Below are 24,547 nucleotides of genomic sequence, written 5' to 3'. Positions count from 1 at the left end.
GTACTCCTACAAGACGCGTGATTGGCTCCCAGCGGGAACACTAACCAATGAGGGCAGGAGAGGATTACAACTCCTTGGCAGAATTGGATTAAAACTCTGCCATCATTGGTCAATGTCACGCCAGGAAGCAATCGCGTGTCTTGTATGAGTGCCCGTGAGCCGAATGACTGATTCTCTAGCCAGTCAAATTATTTTTCTTCCTTTATTCTATATCATTCTTGCAGTATTTCAGCCAAGGGATCACACAGTCATCCCAGTTTGATAACCAAGCTATGTTGAACTTTGACATGTAACCATCTGGGTGAAATTTCAGCTCCTGAGTGTCTTCTTTCGACGCTTTTGCTTTGATATGAAACACCTTGGATGTAAAGATCAAAGGATTGGACAAAATACCGCACGAGGGTTAAATTGCCTTTGATAGCTAATCTGATACCTCTCACGAAACGATTTGGAACACTTGAGTTGGCTAGCGGCTAATTTACGCTAGAAGCTGGAATAAACTCTGGCAACACGCGCAAAAAAATACGTCGTCAGCGAAATTAAGTCCTTTTCAGCGCCCTGAATTGACGAGTATTATCAAACCAAACAGCCAAAAGAAACCTCGAGCTATGCCCGTACGAAAAATCAATTGGTGTTCTAATCTCGCGAGATCTCATCGTACGAGACCCTGATAAGATGTTAAAGAACGCCGATTAATTTTACTGGCATCTCGGTTTAAGTCGCCAGGCAAAGTCAAAGACAATGAAACTTCATTTCTCACTTCCTCGCTCAACCTTGAATGACAGTGTAAAGATTACAGGACGAGCTAAACTTCTCCTAGTACTACGTGGGACCTACTGTGCAGGAGCTAGCCCAGCTGTACTCACAGAGCCAAAGAGTCATTTTGGACCTCTGGAAGGCGTTTTACAAGCGTTGTTTGCGGAAGAGGTGATCGGGAGCATCTGCGCCCAGTCCCATGACAAAGAAGCCAACGAAAAACCAAAAGACGAACGGACTGATGAACACCGCTGGCATTTAAAGCTTTTAAATGGGTCTTCATTTGCTCCTAAATTCTCAACGAGCGGGAGTTAATTAGCCATTAGTTGATTATTGCCCGACACTTGCACGGCATAACCTTCGCGAGCGTAATCATCATCGCGCGGTCAACGGAGGATCAAGCTGTGACGACTTGCCCCCCGAGTTCGACTTCTTGAAAATTGGGCTGTTTGGGCTTCGTGATGGATCTGCTTTTTGCCAAGGCAGACGTCTTTAATCATCTCCGAGTGAGTGCCGTGCAACAGAACTCTGTTCCTCCAGCGGTAAAATTAAAAAAAAGTTTTTTTTTGTTTTTTTTTCCTTTCTTGCAGTACCACATATACATAAAAAATCTGGAACGTTCAAGCATATTCCTGCTGGGCTGGCCTGCTTGATGGGTACCGCTATTCCCATTAGGTTCTTACTGTTTTGAAATCAGCAAATAAAGCGCTTCCACAACATTAAAATCCAACTTTCAGCTGGTTGTATAAATGTACGAACAAGACATTGCATAATATACGGCGCTTAGTGCGCTACTTTTGGGACTAATGGCGTCCATACCTCACAAAATATTACTACCAAAAGAAGCAATAATAAAATACATTTGATCTGTTGATACGGGCAGGAACCACGTCCAAATTTGAAATACCCCCTGAAGTACCATCACCGACCTCCATTTGAGAACAGTTGCGCTAAGCAGTCGACTGGAAGTAGCGAGAAAATCTTTCAAAATAAGAGCACTAACAGGAAGTGCAGTGTTAGTGTTTATTCAACCTGCGTTGTTTAGTGAAAAATGTCCTATCCCATGTCGCCTACTCGTCACATTTTGTCCCTTTGCCCATTTTAAATGAATGAATATCATTTTAGGGAATGTCCGCTATCGGGGTAAAATTGCATATCCGTATTAAAATGCCGCGAACCAACGCGGGCCTGAAACCCCAGATCTGAAAATCCGGATCACTTTGGCCTCGCTCGGAAAACGAGCAACACGACCGGCCGCGCGCTTTGACCGCAATTATGTGTCCCATCCCGGTTTCTGGCGATCGAACGTAACCTGACGTTGTAACCGGGCTGACCTGTGAGAAGCTGTGATGTGAAAACTAAAGTGTAGCTGATCAGGGGCACATGAAGCGGATCAAGACTAAGCCCTCAGGACAGGCAAGTTACACCGCCAGGAAAAGAGGCCAGGCACTCGTCATCCCTCGTGGTTTCCCCTCGCGGGTCAGTTTCAAGGACCCCGCGCGTAGTATGTTTGCGCCTCCCCGCGAGCGCTGACCCCCATTTCCCCCAGACCATCCAGTGAACTGCTCAGTTCCAGGCAGGCAGGCTGGCGGACGGACATCCCTTAACAGGCAGCATCGGCGGCACTGGGGCTACTAGCCTGTAATTAACTCAGACAGCTCAGGCTTGGAGAGAAGCAGCCGGGCTATATCATAATGAGCTCAGCTGGGATTAGGAGGACAGGGCAGGGGGCTGAGCAGAGGGGAGGTGTCAGAGGGAAGGGGAGGCGTGAAGGGGTACGCCGATTCTGGCCTCAACCTACACTGCGGCACGGCGGAGGGCCGGGGGGAGGCAACCGGGAAAGACGAGGCGGAAAAGCGAAAAGGAAAGAAAGCGCGGAGGCGCGGGAGAGGGGATGGAGGAGGTGAGGAAAGGTGAAGGCCGGGGGAGACGGGAGGAGCCGGTACCGTGGCTTTAGGCCAAGCTTTGCGTGGAGCGCCGCGAAGGGTCACCGGTGGTGCCGCGCTTACGAGGGCTTCAAAAAGACACAGAGTAAGACAAAAGGAGGCCAGAAAAGACTACCCTGCTACTAAAGTGAATTTCGCATGTTTAGCGGGGTTATGATAGTTTTATTATCGGTTTGGCAAGACCGGGCACCGGCGAGCGAATATCTGGGGGCCATATGCGGCCCGGTAACATTTTTAATCCGGGCAAGAAAAGTGTGATATTGTTGATGGCCCGAAGAACTATCAGTGCTTTCAAATAATCAAAGTTAGAAATAAAAAAGCTGTATTTTGTTCATTTCATTTTCAGTCATTTCAATGAATAGAAAAATACATGGCACTTGAACAAGACTTTTGGACTGTTTTTGATCATTTTATATTGAAGTTAAAGCATGTTTTCTAGCTATTGCGCGTTTTTTTTCCCCTTATAAATTAGATGATCAAAATACTCCTGCTCCTGGTCCGGCCCTTTTGTCAAATTTCAGAATTTGATGCCCTCAAAAGTGAAAACGTTTGCCCACCCCTGGGCAAGACAATCAAATATTGGATGTATTTTTCTTTCTTGAAGTCTTCCCTTCGCTGATCCAATGATCGAATCACTTTCAAAAGGTTTAGTCAGCGTAACATCGCTCCGTCTCATGTGACATTGCTTAATTATTGTTTCGTTTCTTCGCTTAACCATACTAAATAAAAAGTAATTGCAATAATTGTGAAAATGGTTTCGATATACACTTGATTTGATGATATACAATTTTATCTGATTATTCGATTAATCGGAATAATCGATAGATTAATCTATCATGGGTATATATTCGATAGTAATCCAAATATACTGTCTGAACAAATCAGCGACAGGATAATAATTCATGACGATATTTCCCAAAAAACCTGATCCAACCAATTGTGACCGATTGCGCGGGTGACTGTACCGCAATGAAAACAATCTGTTGGTTTGCTGTGACGCCATTTGTGTTTGGTCGGAATCTTTAAGTCCTTGAGGAGAAATCCACAAATTGACAAGGTTCATCAACCGATTGGTAGCGGATAATGTGAACTATAGGTGTGAAAACACCCTTGATGAGACCACGCCATTTGTATCCGCTGCGCTTTCATGTGTGAATATTTGGGTGGCCAATTTAACAAATGAGGAGAGCCTAATGATTTTACTCTGACCCCTGCTGTTGGGTAATGATGTGACGGACTGAGGGGATGCTGTGAAGTTGGGAAGGTCGTAGTGAATTTAAAAAAAAAAATGAAGTAAGTGTGTCAGGATCCTCGCGGTGGTGCAGATAGGCCAGAGGAGTGTTTCAAGTACTTTGAAAGTGACTTACTTTTCAAGAGTGAGTTTGCGAGTGAGGTTTTTGAAGTAGGCGAGTTCGTTCCACACGGCATCGCTGTTCTCTTGTCTTAGCTGCCAGGGCTCAGCACGTGGCATCCTTCCACGTGGCCTGAAGTAGAAAGACACTTTTTTTAGAGCAATCAATCGATTCGGGGATAGTCCCAAGATGTACCAAGGAGGAAGGAGAAGAAAGATTGAAGAAAAAAAATCAGAAAAGAAGAACGAATAGACAATAGATGGAAGATGAAGAAGAGCAGAAACAAGAGTGGAAAGAAGGAAGAAAGAAAATGGGAAAGATTAAAGGAATAAAAAGGAAAAAAAGGGAAAAAAAGACAAGGAACAAAAGAAAGAATGAAGGAAGAAAAGGAAAGAAAAAAGAAAGAAAACAAAGAGCAGAAAGAAAAAGAGGGAGAAACAAAAAATAAAGCGCAAAAAAATAAAGAAAACGGAAAGAAAAAAAGAAAGAAAAACATCAAGAAAAGAGGAAGAAAAAAGAGCAAAGAATCAGTTAACTAAAAAACAAGATAAAGAATAAAATGAATAGAACAAAAAGGGAGGAAAAAAATAAAAATAAAAGAATGAAATGAAAGAAGAAAAAGCAGAAAGAAAATCAGGAAGAAGAGGAAGAGAAAAATAAAAAAAACAGTGAAAAAAAATCGGAGAGGAAAGAAAAAAGAAAGAAAACAAAGAGCAGAAAGAAAAACGTAGAAACAAAAAATAAAGCGCAAAAAAAAGAAATGAAGAAAACGAAAAGAAAAAAGAAAGAAAAACGTCAAGAAAAGAGAAGAGGAAGAAAAAAGAGCAAAGAAACAGTTAAGAAAACTAAAAAACAAGATGATAAAGAATAAAATGAATAGAACAAAAAAGGAGAAAAAAGAAAAATAAAAGAATGAAATGAAAGAAAAAAAAGCAGGAAGAAATGCAGGAAGAAAAGGAAGAGAAAAATAAAAAAAACAGTGAAAAAAAAACAAAAAAATCGGAGAGAAAAGAATAAAAAGAAACAAATTGGAGAAAAAGAAAATGAACTAAAATAAAAGTCAAAAGAAAAGAATACAATAAAAAAGGTAGGGAAAAAAAAACAATGCTCCAAAGAACTTGAAATTATAAAGCACTGTCAACTTTCATGAATCCATAAATTACACTAGTCCACTGCTGTGTCCACTTTGTCTCAGCAAGACAGCAAAGTAAACCGCACCCGACCCAAACACGAGACATTTTTGGAACGACCAGGATGTCCTCCGCTGAACATACTGAGACTCTACCGAGTCCAGAGACGGATACCAATAACAAACGTCCTCTACAGCCGGCACAAATACTGTAAATAGACTGTAGGCGGATATGATAAATTCAATCTCCAAGCTGATTGAAATGCTTCATGGAGTTGTGAACAATCTCCATTTATCTCCTTCCTGCTGGCAGTCGCGTTGTCCTTTGCTTTGAAACAAAAAAATGAAGAACTTAAACACAATAATTGTGTTAAATTTCAGCCAAAATCTTGCAAAAAGTCCTCTCCAAATAAGGGAAAACATCTCCAGTTATTGAGAGAGAGGAAGCGCCACACGTCTACTTTTTAAGTTCTTCAAAGAATGAAGAACTCAAACACAATAATTGTGTTAAATTTCGGCCAAAATCTTGCAAAAAGTCCTCTCCAAAAAAGGAAAAATATCTCCAGTTATTGAGAGAGAGGAAGCGCCACACGTCTACTTTTTACTTCCTGTAGGCGTAAAGGCAAACTGTCCCAGTTCATTTGTGGCGTTACGCATAACACGAGGCTTACGGAGCGCAAAAATATACATGCGAAAAGACAGTATTACACCATGGGGCTAATGGTTGCTACCTTTCCGCCTTTGGCCAATTGGCGCGGGGTTGTAACGAGGCCCTAAGTCGCACTCTGTTTTCGTTATCCTGCCCGCCGTTTGCCGTATGCAAATGAGCGGCCTTGACTTTGACGTTTTAGTGGCAAATCATGTAGCCACCTATGTATCTGGTAAAGCCCAGGGCGCCGCCTCGCGCGGCCACGAACACGCGTGCGCTTTGAAAATGTAAATCGCGGCTTGCTCGCGTGCAAACAAGGGCTTGCAAATGTCTACACCTCGCTTATAAATACTTAATGGCATTTTGTGCTGGGCTTCGGTGGCTGCCTGGAACACGAAACCAACGTACGCGTAAACGCGCACGGCTACCCAATCAGTCTTTGCTTTAAGTATTCCAATTGCAATTAGCCCCTAAAATGGCTTTCACGGAGGAATTTGTTCTGTAGATCTCGGACTAGAACCCGCAGCGAAAATTGAGCAATTTTTTCCCCCCTCCAATTTGAGCTGGACCGGACTATAAGTCACAGGTCGTAACATAGAAAGATGATGTTATATTATCGTATTTTTTGCACTATAAGGCGCACCTAAAAGCCTTATTTTTTTTTTTTTTAAAAAAAGCTGATGGTGCGCCTTATAACCAGGTGCGCCTTATATATGGATCGATATTGAGATTGGGATCCGTAGCTGGGGAATGAAGTGATAAAGTAAACTTTACCTGTTTCTTTTGTGTGTTTACAGTTGAACAAGGTTGCTCAAATTGACATTGAGTTATTATGTTATTGAGAATTTATACTTATTATTTGAGTTATTGTTATTACTTTGAGTAGTACTATATTGTGATTGAAAGTTCTAAAATATGTCATTAATTGATGGTGCGCCTTATAATCCGGTGCGCCTTATATATGGAAAAAGTTTTAAAATATGCCTTTAATTGAGGGTGCGCCTTATAATCCGGTGCGCCTTATAGTGCGGAAAATACGGTATATATTGTATTATATTATATTATACCATTATAGCAACATCCTATTTTCAACAGACTGACCCTGCCCGCATGTTTAGCGCTAAACTAATTTCAACATAACTGACAAAATACTGCAGAGTAAAATAACAGTTCAAAGTCAAACATTTGATGGCATCTTCTTCTGTTTCCCTATGTTTGATATTTTTATTGAACATATAAGCACATTGCACATAATTCATGTATACAATCATATTTCATGCAGCTAATGTGCTGGTTAGCATCCATAGTTTGGATCCCTTGAACTTTGTGTTATCCTGGGTCACGTACGGGCCTCCTCAGCAAATCATCTCATTCTATAGTCACAGCCAATTTGACCTCTGCCACCTTAAGAACGGTTTCAATCCCCTCAGTGTGATATTTAGGTGCGTTCAAAAGCAAGGTGTTAGATGTTTTATGAAGTCACAGTAAAGCTTTATACATTTTAATTTGTTTCGAGTGCTCCTAAAAGCTGTTGAACACGGAGCCATGAGAGAGCTATCGTCTTCAGGCCTCAGTGCTCCCCCCCTACGGTATCCTAGTTTCCATTATTAAGCAGGGGGAAACCAAGAGAACTTTTCCACGCCGCTACGGCTAATTGCTCTGATTCAGGGGGAATCTGTTTATGGGCGCAGCTTTGATCAGAGTACGGATGCTTTAATAACCTTTAATTTTATTTGCGGGCCCTCCCCCCCACATCACACCCAGTATGATTAAAAAACTTTTTCCCATCTCTAATATAAACAGGAAGTCGGCTTTTCCCCGCTCTCGACCATGCTGTTTTGTAAAAAAAAAAAAAAATATCAGTAATGTTGAATGGCAGCGAGGTTTCACTGGGACTGATTGGCTGCACGCTGTCTGCATGCTAATAAGAGAACAAAATTTCGTGGCTGCTTTATGATTGGCCGGTTATTCAATGTTGGGCTGGACTAATTTTTTTCATTGGTGGTGGAGGTCAATCGACAACAGGGCAAAGTAGGGAATGAAAACTTTGTAGTTTTCAGCATTCACGGGTCGTAAAAGCATTTACAGTGCTGAGCTAAACTTTTAGGCCACCATCAACTTTGTTTTGATGAAAACCAGATCAAATGCGGTATACGATCAAAATTTATTTGTTGACTGAAATTGAAAATGTGAGTATCTGTTGGGGTAATTTAACAATAAAAGTAATCGAGCAACTCTACAACTCAGCAACTCCATAAACTATTAACATATATTTTAATCATAATTTCTAGAAATACAAAGCAAACAAATTGTTTGCTTTGAAGCAATTTACTGAGTTGTTATTGATAAATTTAAATGGCTTCCTTTTATTCAGCCATTTTACCAAAAAAAAGGACATATTTTGTCTTTCATTTCATTTGTGTTGACACGGAATATATATATATATATATATATATATATATATATATATATATATATATATATATATATATATATATATATGTATACATATATACACATATATATATATATATATATATATATATACACACATATATATATATATATATATATATACACACATATATATATATATATATATATATATATAAATATATATAAATATACACATATATATACACACACACACATATATATATATATATATATATATATATATATATATATATATATATATATATATATAATTTTTTAAACACGCCCATCAATCGGTTAATTGACAAATAATCAACAAACAAAACGATGAGGATGGTACATTAATTCTGAGTAACGGACAAAAGCTCCTGAGCTGAATAATTGTGCAACGTATGTCTAGCATAAGAGCAGGCTACTTCCACTTCCACACTTGAAGAGTTTGCCACTTTTGCCAATTATTAGATGGCGTTCAGAAAAACATGTGGCCAAAGCGGCGTTGCCCCTGCCCGCCTTTTGTTCTCGCCGCGCTGAGCTGACGTGAGCCGGGGTGCCGAGCGGCTTTGCGGCACTTTCTCACGGGCTCACGTTGCACCGCTGTTTTCTTTAATTAACCCGGTGAGAAAACAGCTGACGGGGGTCCGCGCTTAGCTCCCGTTCAGCCGCCACCCATGTGCACTCGTACATGCATTTTTAAACAGCCTCAATGAATGAATGGAGATAACAATACCCACTTATTAATGATATTTTGACACTCTGTGAAAAAAAAATCCTGTGGTTACTGGTGAAGATAACAGGAAGTGGCCCTCTTTCTTTCCTCCGCACCTTGCACTCTGCAGGAGTAGACACCTCCAGCCTTTGGCTCTCACATCCTAATGAACGCCGAGGTAGGAGAGACTTGACTCAAAACACCTCAAATTGAGTTAGCTTAAAAGTGGCGAGCTTTTCTGAGTGAGTGCAGGAATTTGTGCACACCTTTTTCCTAATCTTGTACTCTGATTCCGTCAAACTCCTTGTGCCGAATTTGGGTCTGGGGGGAAAGTCGACCAAGGCGGGTAAGTCGGCTTTAAAACAAAGTTGACGCCTCAACCATCTGGATTTGCTGGAACCATCTTCGCGCCGTCGTTTTCCACAAAGACCTTTCTAGCGGACATATCCAGTGTTGCAATGGCGGCAAGGAAGAGAGACTTTCCCAAAAAAACAGGGGATATCATAAGTTTCATTTCATTTCCAGTAAAAAAAACTGACAAAAATGTAATGTTCAATTCTTGCAAAGTGAAAAAGGCCTACCAAATCAGCGCTAAGAAGAAAAAAAAAACCTCACATGTGCAAAGACTGTCTTGACATATGCTTCCATTACTTGTCTTGGTGCGCCACCAATATTTGCAAGCTTAAAAATACTTACCCATTTAGTACCGATTTACTGATACATAAACATCATACTCACAGGTTATTCACTTTCTCCGCCACTTTTAGCTGGTCTTTGACGGCTTTGTAGTTCTTCTGGACTAAAAGAAGGCGTTCACGTCTTCTGTTGTGAGCCCTACTCAGTTCTTCATTCTCCTCAGCCTGTAAGAAACACACATTTATTGAAACGTTCACTTACAGCTACAGTATATTGGTGCTGTGAAGTTAAGTAATTTAATTCAGTCAGTTGTTGCATCCATTAGTTTTGTCAGAAGTTTTTTTCAGCTATTAAAACAAAGCGAGATCAAACCCCCAGTTTAAAAAGGAAAAGTAAGAGAAGACAACGAATGGATTTTCCTTGTCAGGAGCGGCCTTTGCCGCCTCCTTTCCCGGTCGCTCTGACCTTAACAGCGAGGGCGAACGAGAAAACACTTTCGGTGGACAGGACGAACGGGGCTACGCGAGTGAAACTGAGAAATTAGAAGGAGAAGAAAGCGAAGTGAAGCAAAAGGGAAAGTGAAAGGAAGAGTGGGTGAGGGCGGTGGGTTTGGGGGTGCGCGCGCGCGCATGTGTGTGCGGGCTAGGTTTCTGCTCGAGTGGCCAGGGCTTGGGAGAGTTGTCTTTCTGAAGGGAAGGAGCTTGTTTACTGCTGATATGACACGGCTGCCCTGCAGAGAGGGAAATGCGAGCCCTCAGCCCTGTTATTATTAACAAGGACAAAGAGAACAGAGACCACACAAACATGCGCCGGACAGCAAGTTCGCACACGCGCGCAAACAGAGACTGCCAATGACAAGTATAGATTTTCCCCAGCGTGGATTATTCACAGAGGACATCTGCAAGACATCCTCTGCCCCTTCAAGCAGGCCGCAGCCTCTCAAAAACAAAAGCTCTAATGAAAGGGTCCAGGATGGGAGGGGGGGGGGGGGGGGGGGGGGGGGGCAGTGGAACAAGTGGCAAGGCATTAGCCACATCATGGATTCCCAGGCTTCTTCTCGCACTTCCCATGGGCGGCCCCGACTGGGTTATCAGGCCACAGCCCCTTGCCCGCAGATCAATACGTAGCCCATGCGGTGGACGTTCTCAAGCTGAAAAATAATTACACGGCAACAAGACGCCGCTCGCTTGAAAGTGGGAGACAATGAGGAGTGTTTGTTTGCCTGCCCGCCGCCGTTACTCGCTAAGGTCAACATGTCAACGGCACAGCCGGGCGATCCCAATTTGAAAGGCGCTCTGTTGGAAAGACCAACTTTACAAGATGCGGCCCAGAGTGCCAGACGCCGGAGGCAAGGTCACTGCACGGCAATTTGACGGAGGACACGTTGCTTAGCGGGAGATCTCGGCCAGAGGTCCACTACAATGGCTAGGAAAAGTCAACGCACCCCCGTTTGAATTCCTACTTTTTTGTGATTTCAAAAAAACAAAACAAAACAAAAAAACGGACGGAGACAGACAAATCATTTGAACAAGTTTAATTACCGTATTTTCCGCACTATAAGGCGTACTTAAACGCCTTCATTTGTTTTTAAAAGCTGATGGGGCGCCTTATAATCAGGTGCGCCTTATATATGGATCAATATTGGGATTGGTAGATGGGGAATGAAGTGATAAAGTAAGCTTTACCTGTTTCCTTTGTGTGTTTACACTTGTACAAGGTTGCTCATACTGACATTGAATTATTATGCTATTGAGAGTTTAGAGTTATTATTTGAGTTATTATTGTTATTACTTTGAGTATTACTATACTGTGATGGAAAAAGTTTTAAAATATGTCATTAATTGAGGGTGCGCCTTATAATCCGGTGCGCCTTATATATGGAAAAAGTTAAGAGTTTAGAGTTATTGAGTTATTATTGTTATTACTTTGAGTATTACTATACTGTAATGGAAAAAGTTTTAAAATATGTCATTAATTGAGGGTGCGCCTTATAATCCGGTGCGCCTTATATATGGAAAAAGTTTTAAAATATGTCATTAATTGAAGGTGCGCCTTATAATCCGGAAAATACTGTAATTTTTATCTATTTTACATAAAATGACACACATAATATTTAGAAGTGAGTTATTATGCATGGCATTTCCGACCTCATTTGACGAGTTGAACTTCCGAGGGGAAGTAGGACTAGTCAAGGCACAAAAACAAATAATCAAACCAAACATGTAACCGCTGACCATATGCACTCAAAGCATGAATAAATGCAGACAGTCCCACATTTGAGTTGTCAGTCCTTCTCCCCCCCGCGCATTCCTTCACGAAACGCTCCTCAAGCGGCAGATACGTAAATGGCACCATTAACTAAGACAGTCATGCGTGTCGTCTGAATCCATGCCGAGCATCGCTGTCCGCCTTGGTGCCTGCCAGTGATATTAAGTCAGACACTTCAGATCTGACAAGAAAATGATGCCTAATATGTTCCCGGGATTGTGTTCTAAAGGGAGATGACCTCTGCTTAATCGCTCGCTCGCCGGTCAACCCAAAAGACGGAAAGGATAAAGAGAGGTGAAGCGGAGACCCGCTCCGGGGTAAGTCTTAGGTTAACCAAAGTGATTGAATTGATGTTCCGTCTCAGGAAAATTCATCCTTGGATGATTTATTAAGAAAAATGTGTCACGCTTTGATTAGTGGAGGGTGGAACCTCAAAGGTCGAAAACAATTTCAGAGGCGGTTTAATTTGTTCGAGGGTAACACTAGTGCATATTTTTTTTAAATCGATTATTCAATCGTTTGTTGCATCGATGAATGGAATAATTGGATCAAATTTGTTTTGCATTAAGTTGATCATAGAACCATTTGTTTTGCCAAGTACTGTTGTTTGTTTGGCATTGTTTAGTTAAAAAAAAATGCTGAACAGCAATGAACTCATTCATTGCCATTGACGACAAAAGACGTCATCTTTTTGATTTTGAATGAACTGTAAAGTTACGTTTGAACCCTTGTGCACACACTTTGCACATTGCTAAACACATTACATTTCCCCCCCGATTTTGTAAATGCTTCAAGAGATGTAATAACTAAAGTTATTTATGAATATTTTTTCCTTCAACCACTCAAAGTGCTCAGTGGCATCACTTGTATGCATACAAATGTATGTTAAATTTATTAACACCCCAAAAAATTGAAAAATGGGATGGTCTGTCTTTGTATCCTGTGATGTGATGATGACACTTTAAGGCATAGCCATTAACTGATCTCTACCGCCACCTACTGTCTTGAGGTGAAACACAGGTCAACAAAAAATTTCTTCTTTGCTGACATGGTTTGACGCCGCTCAGTGCAAAGTTGCAAATCGAACAAATATCAATGTAATACATCCAATTAAAAGGCAACTCACAAATTTGAATTATGGTTTTATACCCTCCAAAATCTGTACAATGATTAGTTTTGTACACAAAATCCCGCACATCCAGCTGCAATAGAAATGTAAGAATTGTTGCATTTTGAAATTTCATGTTTTAATCATCTGCTGGAAATTTCCGCTCGCTCGTGTTTTTTCCCATTGATTCTTTTTATGATATAAAAAAAAAAATCAAAGGAATTAACATAATTTGTAACATAATGCCACAAGGGTTTTAGCTAAGCGAAAGTAATGAGGATGAAGAAAAATGCATTAAAACAGTGGCAGGAAACAAAACAATCCAGTTGATTTGTTCAAACAATTTGTTCACTTTGACAAGTTTTAGCTTTCCTTCTGCTACTTCACTGTCTACCCACTGTGTGTATGTGTTAACACCTTTACTAGAAGGTCACAGAGGAACCGCAATTGCACCTTTTGACACTGTGACAGTTACAGAGATTCGCACCTTCCTGCAGATGATAGCAGTAATCAAACATACTGAAAGTGAGCCACCGGCCACATACCGTAGCTAAAAGTCTTTCATCCGATATTTTTTTACTGGAACTTGTTATACGCCAACGAACTTCACAAAGGTCAAAGGGAATTACTGATAATAGCCAATAACATTTTCTTTTTTGCTTCTTGGGCGGTATCAAAATGCTAGCATGTACTAGCTGCAGGTTGGTTCACATTTTAAACATGGCTACATTAACATTAACCTGTCTTCTTATTCCAAACAAAGTGTCAAGGACTCAGGCTAGGCCCTCGGCCACCACAGCTCCAAAGGCTAACTTCAAAATAAAAGCACTCTACAGTGATGTACATTGTCATCCAGGGATTACTGTATTTGGTGTTTTTATTTTGAAATAAGTCTTCGCAACATGATGTTATTCACCTTCCATGGTAGGTCCTTTTACTGGCTGTTTCGGTTTTAATTGTTTTTCCGCCCAAAAATGTATTTTTGGATGAAAATGGCAAAAAGTCCATTTTGGGATGAAATTTCACCGGTGTATATGCCACAGCAGGAAAAAATTAGCAAAAAATAAATAATAAGCCACAAGTTGTAACATCAGATATTTAAGAGGAAAGATGTTAACACTTTTTTTTGTATAGTTTTTAATTTCATGTTGTTGTTTTTTTTTTTAATTGCCTGCTTATCACAACAATATCTAATTTCCTACGAACGAAACATGCTTAAGAGTTTTTGCCTGGCAAGCCTTTCAATTTGTCTTCAAATTGTCACCTAGTGGTTAGCAAAGAAAAAACAGACACATTAGACTATAAACTGAAGGGCTCAAATCATGAGAAAAAAGTTGCGGCTTATAGTCTGAAAAATACACCATTTTTTGCTAATTGAACAACATGTCTGGCAATATATCATAAAATCCTGCTTTACCTTTGCCTGGAGTAAGTCTTCAAGGTCTCGAATTCTTTTTTGCGCTCCTCTTCTCCCTCCATGATCAAGTTCAGCACTACCAGCCGGGGACAGAGACCGGGATCGCTGCACAGGTACGCCCTGGAAGCCGAGAGGGGAACCGGGTTGAGAGCGTAATCGTGTTACGATTCAACAATTAACATCTGTACCGTAGATACTGAGTGAATGCAAACAGGAAAAAAAAAAAACAGGGGGGCGAATAATCCCGCTCCCTCCTCACCTTGACAAAAAAAAACACACACATTGCTGACTTTGGTTCACACAGATGCTCAGGAAAACAAACGGGCTACCAGAGGAATAAAAGCATGCTGGGGCGGCAGGCTGCATAAGCTGAAGGGAGAAAAGTTCATCTTGTGTGCGTGCGTGAAAGAACGGCAAAGGTTTCTCTCTGCGACTGGCTAATGAGTATGTTCATTTCCATTTACATTGTTTCTTTGACAATAATGATGTCCCATTAGGGAAGACTAAAGGGGCTATAGATTCCAGAATGTGCTGGGCTTCATTCCAAGAGGTGGGCAGGGAGGTCGCTCTAATTGCTCTACGAGGGGCCTCCAGGTTACACTTGATAGGACAACCGATTAGCGGGGAGCGGGGCGGGTGGTGGGAGGGTGCCGTTTGCTCGCCGGCCTCCCCTCCGAACATAAAAATAAATAAATAAATAAAGAAGCGCAGTGGAGAGAGGAAAAAAAAAGCAGTGGGAACAATATGCTAGTGGAATATGAATAGGAGAGGATGGGAGGCGCCCTGTGGAGCCCAGGAGGCCTGACCAGATGGCGGGCTAAAAAATGCAGGGCGCCTAAATGCACAGCAGTCCTTGAGCTGGAGTGGGTGTGAAGTGCAAAGAGGAAAAAGTGTTAGATAAGATGGCAGATCATTAATTCCAGTTCTGATGGCTGTTTCTGAAGCAAACGGCCAAGTTGTTCATCTTTACAACGCTCCGGAGGCGTATCGTATGTTTGCGGGAATGCGCGACGGCAACGGCCGACTCCGCTGACCCGGTGCGCTTCGTTCCGCCGCCGCGTCTGCTCGGGTGCCAGCCGTGTGTGCGTTAACTCAGCCTTAATGGCTGCGCGCAACTAATTAGCGGATTGATCTGCATATTCTTGATGCGAGGCGTGCCAATTGGCCCGACCCTGCGTGGCCGTCGTGGGGTGAAACCGAATGGCCGGAAGGGGATCTCATATCAACCTAAAAAAGGCAGATGATTAAGTCAAGAAGAAAAAACCTCGATGGCGCTATGGTGATATTCGTTCTTGGGGGATTTTAAGAACTAGCAGTTCAACTTTTAGGCGAGGCCCGAACTGGCAGGTATTAAAACGGAGTAGTTGATCAATTGATTGCTCGCGTCATGTCTGTGCAGTGATCATGAATTGCAAAGGTGGCGTATAAAAAAGTTTCTGGTACTTTACTACGTTATAGCTGATATTATATTATGCTTGTGTGATAACCATGTGCAAAGATATTGTGGTATCGCGGTATTAAAATCAGGGATCCGATCCAAGCCAAAATGTATCAAAGGAATTAAGGAATCTTTATTGTTTTCCCCACAAAATATGGAATATTTTACACATTAAGAAATATGTCCTTTTTAAGTATCTAAATAAATATCAACCTTCTATTTTACTTCTATTTAATAATTTACAGTATTGTCCTTGCTTGGTGCTAAATGGTATTCGCAAGCACTTGTTTTTGTAGGAGAATGTGGCTCCCTTTGTCTGCGTAACTGCTCACCCCTCCCCACTCTCCCGCTATGGGTTGGGGGGGGGGGGGGGGGGGGGGGTTACTCAAAGTTTACTCAAGCAACCAAACGTATTGCACTGTGCTAAAATGAATACATAAATAAAAATAAAAAAACCTCATTAACAGCATTAGCAGTTATTGAAACCTTGACTTCTTAAAACCATTGCAAACTGTTAATCCTGTGATTGCCCATGCCTAACATCTAGCAAATAGGCCAAGCTGTCATGTAAGGTACTGATGATATACTTAAAAAAAAAAAAGACAAAAAAAAAAAAACCCTGACACTTTCTGCAGATGAGATTTTCTGTCTTGTTTCGATATTTTTGGCACAGAAAAAAGGCCGAGACATTCTGCAGAGAATAAGATGAAAAAGCAGAGACAGCGCCACGGTCTACAGTGCATCAGTTGTGCAGCTGGTTGGCGGCCACGACCTGACCCGCACGTTGCACCTGCTAATGTCTCCGCAAACATGGAAGTACAACACACACGGAGGATGCTGAGGAGAGCAAGTTGTCAAAACACCATTTAAAAACAGCCTCTATATAAAAACTGGCTGTTGTGGGGGCCCCGAGAAGAAACATTTCATAGACGTCTTCTCGCCTCCATTCACCTTTCCTGCACCTCTCAGAGAGAGAGGTCACGGTTATCAATGGGCTTATTTATGATTTCAGAAGCATGTCTTGTGTGCAAGTGAAGCACTCAAAGCGCAACTTTGTTCAAGTTACTCAGAGAACACAAACGTAGTACACGAGAATACAAATACTACTGTAGACATAGATACACATGCTTTCAATATGTCGAAGCCAAGTGTTCTGTGGAAGGAAAAAAAAACCAAAACACTTTAAACCACCAACTTTTTCATCCAAAAGAAACTTACACTATTTTCTGTGGCATTTGTCACAGTTTGAATATATTTTTCCTGTCTTGCCCCCATAGGAAATAGGGCTGTAGATCAAAAACACTATGAAATAAATTGGATATTTGTAGAAAAACAAAAAATAGCACAAAAATTTCAACATTCATTTTTTCATTTTTAGACCATTTACTAATTTAAAGCAAGATGAAGAGACTATTTGACTCAAACACACAAACATTCATGAGATTTGAGCCAAATACCTCCTCATTTGGTTTATGAAACCGACATCAAAATCATAGTAGTGATTTTAGCCAGCTAAAACGGCACTGATTTTTAAAAAAGTGATCAGTAGGAACGGCAGTTTTGTCAGTGAGTCATTGACACCTACAGTATTAAACTGTCTTCAGAAAGTAATAACAGTCAGCCTATAGGGGGCAATTGAGTACCGCTAGCAGCTAACGGTGCAAGATCCGAGTGGCGCTCGCAGCTGCTTGCCGCTAACATTGGAGCTGCTACTAAAGCTAGCAACAGGCGCTGTGTAATACAATGTCAGCATAGTAAAGCCTTCTTTACACTAACTCAATTAGCATAATCAGGAAATTTTAATTTTTTTTTAATTCAGGGTAAAAGAGAGACAAGTTAGCGGTTAGACCGCGACACACTGCTAAGATCGATTTGAAAATAAAAGTGTACCAAGGCACTCATGTATATAAGTTATTTGGGAAGGTAAGATTTATTCTTTATTATTGTTATATTTTATTATTCTTATTTATTAAAATGTATAACCCCTCAATCTTTTTATCGAGGACTTGGTTGGGCATCCCTACAACAAAAATTGAGTAAAAAAAAAAAACAATCACAGCCACCCCAGTAAAAATTTATTTTGGACGTTTATAGACGTCATTGGCGGTGAATGAGTTGATTTGCTGCTGGGTCAAATAAAACGTCTTTTGAATTTGATAAGCAGCAGAAAAACCTTTGTCTGAAAACAACAAGGTGCGCGGTGGATCCAATAAATCATCGACATCAATATTACGCCAAGTAAGAAAGCTTGAGAAATCATAAAGCGTGTACACTGATTTAATTTTATAGATCACCACCACATAAATGCCATTACTCCGTTTAAAAATGCATTGTTAACACTGGATTGCAGTAGCAGTCATGTTAAAGCAGACAGACTGTAAATCAGCAACAACGATAATTACGTGTAAACAACGATGTTCTATAATGTGTGAGCGTGTCCCGGGGCAAACCGGGAAAGCTCGTTGAGTGGCATCAATACTATTAAAGTATTTCGAGCAAAATAATTGCATTACATGTATAAAGAAGAACAGAGGCCCTCCCGCTGAAGCTTTAATGAGGACAGTGGAGGAAATCAAACAACGTCTCTTCAGGCCAGCTTTAGTTGCGCGAGTGAGGCCATCTAGAAAGCTGCCAAACTTAAAGGCTAGATCAAAAGCTTGTCTCCGTGTTCATAATGTCCCGCTGAAGCGGTAAATCAGCCAGTGCCTGGGCCCAAGGCATGCGTGAAACCAGCAGCACACGCCGGGCCTGATCACAGAAGGAGGTGTTCGTGTGTACGTGTGTTTTCGGGACAAAAAAGCTTGGCGGAGGAAGGGTCTAATGAATCACATGGCTCTCAACACACCACTGCCTTCGTGTCACTTCTGCCGCTTTGATCTGACGCGAGCGCGGTAATTTTCGGGAAGTGCGGCCATGTAAGCTCCTCGCACACGCGCCGCTCTAACTGGCTAAAAGAGAAATTTGTGTATACGCCGACCCACCTGCTGCCTCCTGACAGGAGAGATGTAGTGAAGGGTTGTAGCCTCCGAATTCTCACATCGAAGCCTCTGAGAAGCGGCAAACGGCCGCTCGGGTTCAGGTGCCTGGAAGGAACGAAACGGGTGGAGATAAGGAAAACGTGGCTGCGTACCATTGCGAATGCTTCGGTAAAATTGAATAAATTCATAGAATGAACTCACATGTGGCATTCGTTATCTTCGTAATATCGCTACCACTGATATAACTTGGTAGAAAGGTCCGCTTGTTACTTTGTGTATTCGTTTGTTCGGTTTCAACACGTCTGTTTTGTTCCTCTTCTCGAGCTTCCAAAGCGTTTCATTTTTGCTTCTTTACTTTCTGGCTCGTTTTTCCACGATTGTGTATTATCAGATTTGTCACATACGAAAACAATTTGCAGAGTGTACATTTTGTTTACGACCTAAAGATTGCGGGGGTAAAAAAATAAAATAAAAAAATGATCCCAGAATCTTTGTAAGGAGCTATTTTCATCACCAAACAATGTTTAGTGAAATGGCAGTTTTGTAAACGCCATGAAAATACAAATCTGGTCTGTGTCACTCACATGCTCAGTTTTTTTTTTTTTTTTTTGGTTGTTGGCCCAGAAGTTAAAGAAGACTAGCATTGGGGCAACATTTTTTAAGTTTTGAAGGTTGTGAATCAAATTTTTGATCATCTTTACTACACAGTGTGAGCAACATTCAATGTAAACAACATTAGATGTGTTCTTTTTTTTCTTGATTCGCGTTCTTTTTCTCGTCGAGATCAAAACAAACATGGCGGACAAAGTTGTCAAAAATGTTCGTGCGTGGTCAATCTCGCTGAATAAAAGTAGATGGACGATGATTATATGTCTTGCTGATGAATGTTGTTATCACAGTAGTGTGTGTGAGAGAGACGGAGATGAATCATTCTGGGGTTTTGTTTTGTTATGTACAAATCAATAATGACTGGCCAGACATGTGGAGTGCTAAACAAATAGAAGAATTCCAAAAAATGTGGAAAAAAAATAACCAAAACACATTTGTGTCATGATGAATACGTTTTACATCCATCCATTCTGCTTGTGTACTAGTGCTGAAGTACAAACTGCTCCCAATGGCGTCATAATCATTTTATAATCGTAGAAATGACACATTTTTGGTTAGAGTTGTATGTCACTGGTTCTAAAACTGTTTTCCTTTTTTCTTTACTACTAAAAAAAAAAAAAGGGTGAAATTTGGAGTATACACACTTTTCCCTTGTACGTTTCCCTCTTAACTTTGTACGTTAAAATTTGCCGGTTCCTGAAATATTAATGTTCAACATCTTAGTGCCAGATTAGCTAACAGGTCTAACTTTAAAAAGAGAAAAAGTATTTGGAAAAAAAAAAAGTGTGATTCGTAGACATTTTCATGTCGTCTATCTGGATTTTTAAATTTGACATTTGCCGACGTCTTTGCACCTTCGCTAAAAAACCTTGTGACGAGAAGGTGCAAAACGGGTGGGGGGGGGCACACCTGCTGCTGTCGACACTTAACTCATCAAATCTTCCGAATAAGAGAGGCCTTAGCGAGCGCGTCTTACTCTTGAACGGAAAATGGTGTCATCACCTTTTTCCTCCCCTTCCAACGAGGATGTGATTGCATTATCGGAAATTTGGCATCTGGGCGCGACCCTATTAACTGCTGGGGTAATCAACTTTAAGCAAACCGGGAGGCGAGGTGGATGATAAATTATTAGCGGGGAAGAGTTTGTTCATATTTTATTAAATTGCCCTGTCAAAAAGGGGGCTCGGCCAAATTATCTGGGGCCTAATTTAATGGACTCTGGCCATACTGGCGTATCTGCTACAATTATTTATCACTTTCACGCAGTCAAGAGGACGGACAGGCTTTGGTTTTTGCAGCAGAAGCTACTGGGCAATTTCATTTAGATGCCCCCCCCCCCCCCAGTGTACTACCTATAAAATACCACTAGGCAGTTTAATCTTGCAAACGCCTTTGTGTTGCCTCTCATTACTAGTCTTCAAAAGAATGAGCAGTTATGTTTTTTATCATTACCCTCATTTTGTACTGTTTGAATGTTACAAATGTCATTCGTGGGTCAGATTGAATCTTTCCTAACATCTAGAAAAAAAAATTGAAATTTAGCCTGCTGGCATCTTATACTATGTTTGTTGTAGATTTTTTTTTCATCTGTTGTACTGTATGTCTTTGTGTATTGTTTTTTTTCATCCACTATATATTTTTTTTATTATATATAGTGCGAGCCAATAGGAAGGGACCACTTGGTGAAAAAACAAAAATGAACAGGAGCAGTGAGCAAATGACGTAAAACCAGGAAGCAAAATCAAAGACAGTGAAGCGTTTTCGCTTCATTTTTCGACGTTATTAAATTTGCTGTTTTGAAGCGTTAAATACATAATAAAACAGAACATTATGCTGTGAAAGTTTTTTTCTCCATTTTTATTCCAATGGAGGTCCCATAACGAAAAAAATGTTTTTTGCTCAATTTTTGCTTTACATACAGGTTCGGTTTATAGTCCAAAAAATACAGTGAGTACCTCAGATTGAAAAAAACGACTAATTACATCTTCGGGCTTGAATGAGTTAATTTGATAACTAAATTATTTTTCATGTGCAATGAATACATTTGAAAACACATTTTTTCACTTGCTTTCATCTAAAAATGTGCAGCAACAGGTAACAACCAATCAATCACGGTTCAAATTCTGGATGTCACATGACCAAAAAGGTGAATCATGATTGGTCGTTGCCTGAGCACAGATGAAGTCATTTTCAGTCAACGGCAAGCAATCAGCTCTCATATCATTTGCAGACATTTTATAAGTTTAACGATAAAAGAAACGTATAAGTTGGAAAACAGATTTGGAGTGAGCGTGAAGGAGAAAAGAGCAAGCAGGTGCAGTGAGAAGAAGACAGCAAACAGATAAGTGGGAGGCTGAGGAACGGGAGGGAGGAGGGGTGGATAAGACGGAGAGAGAGAGAGAGAGAGAGAGAGAGAGAGAGAGAAAAAAAAGCCTGTCTTGGTAATTACCGAACACGATTAGGTTCTTGGGGGAACTTGTCTGGCACTCGCGGGCCTCGCCGGCGAGGCTGGACCATATGGAGGGAGGCTTGCGAAGGCTCTCCCCGAAGCCCGTGACCCGTCTGCTGCCGAGCCCTTGAGCTGAATGCCGAATGAGACTTGCCAGGCCTAATGTGCTACACGTGCGCCATTTATGCCACAAAACAAATCTGATCACTGGTAATTACGCGCCGGCTGCAATCGGGGAGGGGCTCCTCGCCACGCACTCATACGCACAACAGAGATGCACACACACTCCGTCATCTGCACAGGGGTGACATTTTAAGATGTGATAGGCTAGGCCACTCTAGTGGACATTTTCTTTTAAATCATTTGAGCTACTCTTACCAAGTCCTAGTGTGCTCAGTAGAGGACATCCTGGCCTTCCCAACATGTCTCATGTGTCTCAGCTGGCCAAATTAATGTTGATACCAGAACGAATTTACATATATAAAGTAAGAATACCGTGTCGGCAAAAAATCTGTAATTAATAAAGTCATAAAAACGTTAATCCTTACCAAGCAGGTGTTTGTGATACCAGTAGTTGAATATATATTAGTGTATATGTAAGATATTTCTCTGATTTATGTTGCAGTAGGCTTTGATTTATTTATCTATTTATTTATGGGAAACAAATTGATTTTTTAAATAAAACAATTGATAATAAATTAATATATAATAAACACCAATAAATAAACATACTGTGATTTTAGGTTGTGTGCTCATAAGAGCCGGACAAACAGACTCAGCTGGCTTTTTTCCCTGAAGCTATTCACGCTCGGAAAGACAACAGGACGAGAACACAGTAAATATCAATACCAACTGCGCTCCTGTGAAACAATCATTTCTATTCTATTCTATTTATTGTTCATATTTATTTAGTATGCACCAATCAGAGCAGCCCTTCCAATTTTGTTGTTTACCTGCTGTGCAATCACAACAAAGGCATTCTATTCTATATCAGTAGTCAACATTTTATGTTTAATTTTTATGTTTAATTGCAAAGGTTGACTGCTGTGATTCTAGTCAGGACTCAACCGACTTTGTTTAAATGATCTATCTTTGGTAAAGACGAAAATTTACGTATCAAAAGTATCAGTGGTATCGGTTACTTTGCATCGTATTGGTGCATACTCGGGAATTGACGACTTGCACTGGTTTTGGCCTTACAAAAAACTGGCATTGAAAATCCCTAGAGTAAACAAATCGACAAATATTTGATGATCCATTAATTGTCTGACCGATTAATCTATGGGGCGAAAATGAAGAAAAACAAACTTCTTTTGAATGGGGTAAAAGCGTGATTTTTCTGTTTTAACACCCGAGGAGTTTATGAGTAATGTAACTGGTTCGAGGTATTTAAAAAAAAAAAAAAAAAGGTGTTGGGGTATATTTCTGCTTTAAAAGCAGGGGGATGCAAGTAAAGGCCCCCCCACCAGGCCAAGAGGTACACTTGCTATGCAAGAGGGTGCTTCTTCAAAGAACAAGTGTGTGCATATATGTATGAGTGTGTGCAATAACTGCTGTGGAGAGGGACTTTGCAGAAGGACAGTGAGCAGTGAGTAGAAAGTAAGCAGTGTATATATTTGTGTGTGTGCGTGTACACATAGCCCTGAGTCCTCCCACGCAGCCTGTTTGACCCCAGCGCGTATGTGCTTAAAGAAGCGCCATGTAGCTGAGGCGGCACATGGCTGTGCTTCGTTAATGAGGTGGGCTGTGCAAACGGGCCGGGCTCCTCATCTAATGAGAGCGGTTGAGCTGGTAAAAGCGCACCGCCGGAGTCCATGTCATTAGGAACGTCTCTGGCCGCCGACGCCGGGCGCATGGCGACTCGCCGTTGACAATGCTGTTTGTTTTTTTTATAACGACAACCTATGCAGAGGTATTCAAATGAGTTTTTTTTTTAAGTACCAGCACAATGATGCAGATGAGGAGAATATATGGAGTGTAAACGGCAGAGAGTATTGCATTTAAATTAAACATACTCCATTCTGACAGTGAGGGTACAAGAGTGGAGCAGATGGTAAACTGCCGGAGTCAAAGCAAGATTAAACAAAGGGGAAAACAAAAAGGTAAATCCAGATTGAGCTGCATAATGATTTCAACCGATTATCAACCAGGCAGATAATCTGCTCCGATTTTTGGCGTTTTTGACAAATATCCACATTTACTTTTTGTTATTGTAAACTTCAAGGAAATATTGATTTAAACTTGAAGTTAACTATATAATAAATACTGCTGACCCTGAGAACACTCCACACAAGGGCCCGACCTATTAATCGCCCGATTTTTAAGTGAGAGAGAATCGACCAAGTCGCCGATATTGGCCAATTGCTTTTTTCTAGTGCTGTCAATAATGTACATAATAACTTTCTACAATTAATCCTGCCTGATAATGTTCGATGAGCGCGCTCATCTGCAAACCCGGAAAAGGAAATGCGTCGGAAAATCGGAAGTACTTCAATCGGCAAAACCTTTCTGTGGCACAAACAAAACAATAATCATCCACCGAAACATCATTTAACAATATGGAAACTATTTTCTTAGCATTATTTGAAATAACATCCCGTTGAATCAACCTTAAAGGCATCACATTTACATTGATTTCTTCATACCGGCCGGTCGGATTTGAAAAAAAAA

General features: G+C 40.9%; 1 protein-coding gene across 2 annotated transcripts in view; it reads right to left on the bottom strand.

Annotated features, from left to right (window-relative positions):
* cntln (centlein, centrosomal protein) overlaps positions 1 to 24,547 on the bottom strand; it is a 103,221-nt gene that overhangs the window by 61,297 nt on the left and 17,377 nt on the right. For both annotated transcript variants that reach the window (XR_015866163.1, XM_088419660.1), the window contains exons 9-12: positions 18,823 to 18,924; positions 14,404 to 14,523; positions 9,713 to 9,834; positions 4,070 to 4,186 (exon numbers count right to left, since the gene is read on the bottom strand). Coding sequence is in view for 1 of the 2 variants with exons in the window: in XM_088419660.1 (XP_088275786.1) it covers positions 4,070 to 4,186; positions 9,713 to 9,834; positions 14,404 to 14,523; positions 18,823 to 18,924 (461 nt within the window). In the remaining variant the exon portion in view is untranslated. The remainder of the gene's footprint in view (positions 1 to 4,069; positions 4,187 to 9,712; positions 9,835 to 14,403; positions 14,524 to 18,822; positions 18,925 to 24,547) is intronic.

This window comes from Hippichthys cyanospilos, chromosome 7 (genome assembly GCF_059441005.1).
Source record: "Hippichthys cyanospilos isolate Australia breed blue-spotted pipefish chromosome 7, RoL_Hcya_1.0, whole genome shotgun sequence".
In the NCBI taxonomy this organism is placed as follows: Eukaryota; Metazoa; Chordata; class Actinopteri; order Syngnathiformes; family Syngnathidae; genus Hippichthys; species Hippichthys cyanospilos.
The sequence above is the reverse complement of the archived record's forward strand: the minus strand, read 5'-3'. Positions and strand labels throughout refer to the sequence as shown.